The 8530-nt window shown below is 36.1% G+C and overlaps 1 protein-coding gene across 1 annotated transcript; it reads left to right on the top strand.

Moving 5' to 3' along the window:
- Nucleotides 1-2881: 2881 nt before the first annotated feature.
- Nucleotides 2882-3595, top strand: LOC141701336 (uncharacterized). The gene has a single exon (XM_074505012.1). It carries the CDS (start codon nucleotides 2882-2884, stop codon nucleotides 3593-3595), a length of 714 nt encoding a protein of 237 aa, XP_074361113.1.
- Nucleotides 3596-8530: the final 4935 nt, after the last annotated feature.

Genomic DNA, 8530 nt, shown 5'->3' with positions numbered 1-8530 from the left:
CACCCACGTATCCTAACAAATATCAAATGCGCAAAAGCTCCTCCCAAGAGCTAACAGAAGGATACGCCGTGACCAATCACACTGTCACGGAAGTGTCATGTCACTGGTGCCGCAATGACATGGCTGTAGTACCCCTACAGCTGGTTAACTCGGTATACCCTATATCACGCTAAGGGTTCAAAATAAATATTCTCGCAAAATTTAAAACTCACCTGAGATAAATGATACAAATTTCCAAAGCAGGTGGGTGTCATAAATAATTTTTGAAAACCGCGTAAACAGATATCTAAATTTTCAAAATCAAATTTTAAAACAATTTTCGGAAGTTAAAATGGTCAAAGCAAATATTAACGGAATGAACAGAAAGTAGAACGGAATGAATCAAATAAATATAATGGACAAGAGGAGTAGCGCTGAATAAAAGGGGACATAATCCGTACCTCGAAATCGCAACTTAATACTAACGAATTACGCAAATGATCCGCTAATTTCCCGGCCCGAATCTAATTATAAAAAAAATATAATTTATAATTAATATTATTGCTTTTTAAAAAAAAATTATTTCTCAAATAACCCAAAATAAAATTTATATTAGTTAAATTTAACAGTTCCTAAGCACGAGTTATATTACTGACACGGACACCACAAACCAGTCATGCTATTATCATACTTTACATACAAGTCTAGTACCAATTTGGAAATGTATGCACTGTGCTATCTAAATTAATTAAATAAAGAATGTAGACATATAGCTTAGCCAAGTCAGATAGGTTAACATGATTCATCGCCAAAATAATAATTGGTTAATTAAAAAAATAAAAAAATAAATAACAAAGTACATATGCATACTAATAATAGCATTACATGCAAGGATCTCAATTAGTACACAACATATACAAGGCATGTCATATGTATATTATAATGACATAAAAGTGACCTTCCAATACCAACTTACCAGTAACAATAAAACCAAAGCAAGAAACAACTCATTTAATTATAAAGGAAAAGATTTTAATTTGACTAACATGTACATACTCACTTACATATAATTGTACAATAATCTCACATTATTTTAACAACTCAAGAGACACATGTAACTTAAATATACTATCAATTAATTAATAAAATATGTATACTTAAACAAATCCATTGACATTATAAAACTATATCCAAGCCATGCATACCTACTAAGAAAACTAAACAAAAAGAAAATATTATTTATTATTAAACAAATATATAATAAAAATTATTATTACATAACCCCGGTTGAACAAAACACGAGCAACATACCATTTACAAACTATATGAATCAGGGAGTGTACACAAGTCACACGGTGTCATGCTCATCTATAATAATAACCTTTAAGTATTTACACATTCCATATGTTACTCACAAGACCCTCAATATCGATAAAATATTATATAATTGTAATAGTGATGCATATACAGCCTACACAAATCAAGTAGATTACTATCCTACATCATGGCAAGCAGGGGAGAAACTATATGTACCCGATTATTAATTTTAATAACAATTCATGAATAATTACCCGATATTGTGGGCACAGAACTATTGTACCAGGATCAGCCTCTGTTCCTCACCTCCTCTCCTCGGTCTCCTCTTCTTTTTCTCGCCGCAACAGTCTCTTGATTATTAGGGTTATAATAATAACATGAGATTTTTATTTAAGAGGTGTGTCTATTATATATAGACCATGTATCACTCCTTTTCCTATTCTAATTACTAACTCCAAATAAATTCTTTTTTTTTTTATTCTTATTCTAATTTGAATCAAATTCATTACTAATTATTATTATTATTATTATTATTATTATTATTATTATCATTATTATTTTAAATCACTGATATTACAGTCACGTCCGGAATGTATTGGAAAATCCCGATGCTGATTTAAGTGAAATTTTTGGAGGAATGCAGGTGGTGGATGGTTGCGAGGATGAACCTCATGTTGCACCAGAAGATCGAACAATCTTTTTAACATTCTCCAAAGGCTACTACCTCCCTGAATCGGATATTAGAGAATTCTTCACAAGGTATAAAATTAATTTAATATGTAATATTCATCCAGATGTATGCAAATCCATAACTATACTATATATAGTGTTGAAAATTTGTTTATGTGGTGAGTAAGTAAATATATGTTTACATGCCTTTCCTTTGTGTTCAGGATTTTTGGCGATTTCATTGAAGTCATCTACATGCAAGATGTGTCGAGTGATGAACAACCATTGTACGCTAGAATGGTTTGCCGTTCTTCTTCCATCATTCCACACATTGCTCCTCCCGGAATAAAGACCAAGTACTCCATTTATGGGAAGCAAGTCTAGGCCAAAAAGTATATCAAGAGAAGTCGTAAGTCCACTTCTGATGATTAGTAAAAAAAACATCTGAACTAGCCTTTTTTCACCTGTTTATGTTAAAGTTGGTGGCTTGTGGTAAATGTTTCACCACTGTTTAATATTGAAAACATGTATGTTAAAAATAAATAATATATTTTTGACTATTAAAATAATAGAATTGTGTGGGAGTCTCTAGAATAACCTTGGTACATGTATTAGTATTTTTCTATGTTCAATGCATTGGTGTAGCTTCATGTAATCTCTAGATACATGTATCTTGGTCAAGTGATGTCTATTGGAGTCTAAGAGTTATCTAGATCTTTCTATGGAGTTCTATATAAAGCCTTGTACCATGTCATTTTAATCAAGTAATTTTTCAAGTAATACATTTCTTTTCCTAAATTGTCTTGTGTGAGTTTGAGTGAGATCCTTTCTTCCAACAAAGTGGTATCAAGAGCCAAAGGTTCTACTTCTACTTGTCTTCAAAGAAGGCTTGTGTGGTGTAAAGAAGAAGGAGATCATGGCAAATGGAATGTGTCAATGGCAAATGCCAAAGTTCACCAAAGATAATTATGATAATTGGTGCATTTGTATGAAGGCGGTCCTTGGAGCAAATGATGTGTGGGAAATTGTGGAGAAAGGATTGGAGGTGCCCGAAAATGAAGCAAATTTGAATCAAGTTCAAAAAGATCAACTTCAAGCCCAAAGAAAGAAGGATCAAAAGGCGATCATGATCATTCATCAATGTTTGGATGATTCTATGTTACAAAAAGTGGTTTCCCCAACAACGTCAAAGAAAGTTTGGGATACTCTCAAATCTTCTTCTAGTGGCGATGCTAAAGTAAAGAGAGTTCGGCTACAAACACTTCGTGGCAAGTTTGAGGCTTTCCGAATGAAGGAATCCGAATCAATCTCGGATTATTTTTCAAGGGTCTTGACCGTTGTCAATCAAATGAAAAGCAATGGAGAAGAGATAAGTGATGTTCGTGTTATTGAAAAAGTTCTTTGTTCACTTGACTCTAAATTTGATTACAAAGTTGTGGCAATTGAGGAGGCTAAAGATATAGATGAAATGACTATTGATGAGCTTATGGGATCATTACAAGCCCATAAAGAAAAAATATTAAAGAAGGAGCCAATTGAACAAGCCTTACAATCAAAGTTATCTTTTAAAGATAATAATAGAAGGTATATGAGGAGCCAAAGAGGTCTTGGACAAGGACGTGGAAGATGATTTTTATATGGACAAGGAAGAGGTCGTGGCCAACAAAGGGAGGAAACTCAATAGTATGAAAGATTGTACGAGACAAGAAATTCAAGAGGCCGTGGAAGAGGAAGAGTTACACCAAGGTATGGCAAGTCAAATGTTAAATGCTATAATTGTCAAAAATTTGGTCATTATGCTTCCGAGTGTCACGCTTCAAAAAATCAAGTGGAGGAGAAAGCTAATTTTGTTGAAGATAAAGGCAATGTTGATGAGCCCACTTTGCTTCTAACGCATAAAGGAGAAGTAAATTGTGAAGATAATGTGTGGTATCTTGATAGCGGCGCAAGTTATCATATGCGTGGCAATAATAATTTGTTCGTGGATCTTGATGAGAAAGTGAATGGAAAAGTCACTTTTGGAGACTCTTCGGGAGTGCCCATCAAAGGCAAAGGTAACATCTTAATTCGTTTGAAAAATGGAGATCAAAATTTTATTTCAAGTGTTTATTATGTGCCTAGCATGAAAAATAATATCTTGAGTTTGGGGCAACTAATGGAGAAAGGCTATACCATCACCATGAAAGATGGATTTCTCAATTTGAGAGATTCTAATGATAATTTAATTGCAAAGGCGCCTATGACTAAGAATCATATGTTTATTCTCAAAATTCAAAATGATGTTGCAAAATGCCTTAAGGCTTGTGTTGGAGATTCTTCTTGGCTTTGGCATCTTAGGTTTGGGCACTTAAACTTTGATGGACTAAATTCACTATCAAAGAAGCATATGGTGAATGGATTGCCATCAACCATCCAAACTAAATTTGTGAAGGATGACTTTTCGGAAAACAATCAAGAAAGAGGTTTCCAAAGGAATCTATGTCAAGAGCAAAGGAGCCACTTGAACTCATTCACTCCGATGTATGTGGGCCTTTTAATCCTCCATCTTTTAGTAAGAATCGCTATTTCTTGTTATCCATTGATGATTTTAGCCGCAAGACATGGGTGTACTTTCTCAAAGAGAAGTCTCAAGTTTTTGAATGCTTCAAAAAGTTCAAAGCCCAAGTTGAAAAAGAGACCAAGTATCAAATAAAAGCCATTCGTTCGAATCAGGGAGGTGAATTCAATTCAAAGGAGTTCTTGCAATTTTTTGAAGCTCATGGTATTAGACAACCCGCAACGATTCCAAGATCACCGCAATAAAATGGAGTCGCTGAAAGAAAAAATAGGAGCATTCTTAACATGGCTCAAACCATGCTAAAGAGCAAGAATATGCCTAAGGAATTTTGTGCCGAAGCGGTAGATTGTGCCGTCTACTTGTCAAATAGATGTCCCACGAGAAGTGTTAAAGACATAACTCCGCAACAAGCATGGAAAGGAAAGAGACCATATATTGCTCACTTAAGAGTTTTTAAAAGCATAGCTTATGCACACGTCGATGATGAGCTAAGAACAAAGTTGGATTACAAGAGTGAAAAGTATGTGTTTGTTGGATATGATGCAAGAGCAAAGGGGTACAAACTTTACAACCCCATCAATGGAAAGATTGTTATTAGTCAAGATGTTATATTTGACGAAGAGAGCTCATGGTATTGGAGCAACACACAAGAAGATTATAATTTCTTCCCATTTGTTGATGAAGAAAGTGAAGAAAATATCACTCCTACATCACCACGAGCAACAGGTGATGGACAAACTCCTTTATCTTCTTCAAGTGATGATGACGAGACACCACTAAGACATTATAGAAGTCTTGGAGAAATATACGATGAAACGGAAGAGGTTCCCGCTATTTCCGACTTAACACTTCTTTGTCTTCTAGCGGAAACCGAACCAACAAGCTTCAAAGAAGCCGTGCAAGATGAAAGGTGGAAGAAAGCAATGGACGACGAGATTGAGTCTATAAAGAAGAATGACACATGGGAGTTAGCAACACTTCCAAAAGGACAAAAAGCTATTGGTGTAAAGTGGATTTATAAGGTGAAGAAGAATGCCCAAGGTAAGGTGGAAAAATATAAGGCAAGATTGGTGGCCAAAGGCTACAATCAAAGACATGGAGTTGATTATGACGAAGTTTTTTCCCCGGTTGCAAGAATGGAGACTATAAGGCTAATCATCTCATTAGCGGCTCAAAATGGATGGAAAACTCATCAAATGGATGTGAAGTCCGCTTTCTTGAATGGTGTTCTTGAAGAAACCGTGTATGTGGAGCAACCATTGGGATACATCATAAAAGGACAAGAAGGAAAAGTGTTAAAGTTAAAGAAGGCCTTGTACGGATTGAAACAAGCACCGAGGGCTTGGAATAGTAGACTTGATAAATACTTTCAAGCTCAAGGATTTTACAAGTGTCCTCAAGAACATGCTCTATATGCCAAGGTTGCTAAAAATGGAGAATTTCTTCTTGCGTGCTTGTATGTGGATGACTTAATATTCACGGGAAATAGTCCAAGAATGTTTGAGAAATTTAAACAAGACATGATAAGAGAATTTGAGATGACCGATATTGGGCTTATGTCATATTATCTTGGCATTGAAGTAAAGCAAATGGATGATGGAATACTAATTTCACAAGGAAGCTATACAAGGGAGATTTTGAAGAAATTCAAGATGGAAAATTGTCAAGCCGTAAGCACCCCCATTGAATGTGGAACGAAGTTGTCGAAATTTGAAGAATGTGATAAGGTGGATCCTAAATATTTCAAAAGTCTTGTGGGAAGTTTGAGATATTTGACATGCACGAGGCCCGACATACTCTATAGTGCTAGACTTATTAGTCACTATATGGAGGCTCCAACAACAACACACATGAAGGTGGCAAAGAGAATTCTTCGTTATCTCAAAGGCACAATGGATTATGGATTGTTGTATCATTACTCAAATGAGTTCAAACTTGTTGGTTATTGTGATAGTGATTGGGCCGGTGACATTGATGATCGAAAGAGTACCACCAGATATGTATTCTTTATTGGTGACACATCTTTTTCATGGAGTTCAAAGAAACAACCCATTGTTACCCTATCCACTTGTGAGGCGGAGTATGTGGCGGCGTGTTCTTGTGTTTGTCAAGCTATATGGCTAAGGAGAGTTTTGGAAGAGCTCCACATGCCACAAAATGAGTCCACAAAAGTATTGGTTGATAACAAGTCGGCAATAGTCAACCACAACTTCATCCTTTTCTGCCAGCGAGAAAAGCCAATGCCACCGTTGAATTTCTCCGGTAAACCGGTTAGTTCAACAGCTTGTGGGAAACTATAGGTGGTCCAATCAATGGCCCCAGCAGTTACACCCGAACTGCTACCACCACCAATGATAACCTCACTTTCGTTAACCATTATGCTAAATTCTATATAACCAATAATCTCTTCAAGAATGTTGAGAAACTCACTAACAAGTATAGCAACATAGAGGCAAGTGTATAAAGAATTTAACAAGTTTAGGCCAAGACCACAGTTAACAAAACAAAACATGCAGGTAAACAAAATCAGTAACTGAAATAACGAAGAGAGAAAGAGAGATGTACCCGAAACCATAGCTTTCAACAGTGACTGAAATAAAGGTTTACAGATACAAAATGCCAAGAAAATAATCACAGCTGAGTCACCAGACCTTGCTCGAAGTCCTGGCTGCTCTTGAAGAGATTATTGCCCCCTACCTGCTGCGTTTGGGATGTGCGCAATATCTCCACCAGGATAAAACAGCTCGGAGTTTATGTTAACAGCAGCAACAAAACCTCCACTTCGACCAGCACCTCAGTCACCGGAAAATATCAGCACTTCAGGACTTATGGGAGAGAAATGCAGAGAGGTTGAAGAGAAGAGATGAGAATGTAGTGTATGTTATATTCATTCAGTTTAGCCTCTATTTATAGGAGAGGAAAAATGAAACTGTCCACACACTTAATGTCTGAATTAAACTGCTCCATTAATGAAAAAATCAAAACTGATCAGATTTTGAATTCATAAATGAAAAAATCAAAACTGAACAGCTTTTGAATTTAAATTATTTGTAACAGCTTTTCACATTAACACCCACATTATTATCAGAACTTAAGTTAAGTTCTGATTTGACTCATCAGTACTTAAGTTCTGATTCTGATATCAGAACTTATTAAGTTCTGATTTTATTCATCAGTTCTTAAGTTCTGATTCTGATATCAGAACTTGTTAAGTTCTGATTCTTATATCAGAACTTGTTACAGATCAGATTATTTGCAGGACTTAGCCTATTTCAGTACCCAGCCCAATAATCCAGTCACCGATAAATAAATTCGAATTAAAATAATTCTCAAATAAATAAACTCCTCGCCCAGGTCGCCTCGCGTACGCGAGACGCCGAGACATTCGCCCAAATCGCCCTTCGACCCGACCCGACCCGGTCCGGTCCGGTCCGGTGCGGTGCGGTGCGGTGCGTGGCGGGGCGGGGCGGGGCGCGCGCGCGTGTGTGTGTGTGTGTGCGCGTGAAGCACACAACAACACAATGGACCATCACACACCTTAGTAGTTGTATACTACTCATGTGGGTAATACCATATAAAGCACACAACCCCCTTTATTTATTTCAATGTGGGACAAACATTCTCAAATTTTCCAAGCTTTTCCAAGCTACTTTCATCTCTCATTTCATATGGATTTCATTAAGAAAATTCTTAAAACCATACATGAAAATTTAAGTTCAAATATCATTGAACAATTTCCAATCATTAGATTTTAGGATTAACATCAAGAACATAATTAAATTAAGCTCTAAAATCCTAATTTTCTAACAATCCCCCACAAATTCATACAGAAATGTGATCAATTTTCCATCATGACTTGTTTTTCAGAGTCGGTACCCTTCCGGGTTTGAACCCTCCTAATTCCTCTACTTCAATGGCTATCGGACTCAGATGGAATGTTTCACCTTGAATCTTAATCCGTTTAGTATAACCATATTCCATAGACGACGACAAGTCAAAGGTTATGGT

This window comes from Apium graveolens, unplaced genomic scaffold, assembly GCF_009905375.1.
Source record: "Apium graveolens cultivar Ventura unplaced genomic scaffold, ASM990537v1 ctg3747, whole genome shotgun sequence".
In the NCBI taxonomy this organism is placed as follows: Eukaryota; Viridiplantae; Streptophyta; class Magnoliopsida; order Apiales; family Apiaceae; genus Apium; species Apium graveolens.
Note: the sequence above shows the minus strand (reverse complement) of the source record. Positions and strands in the feature narration are given on the sequence as shown.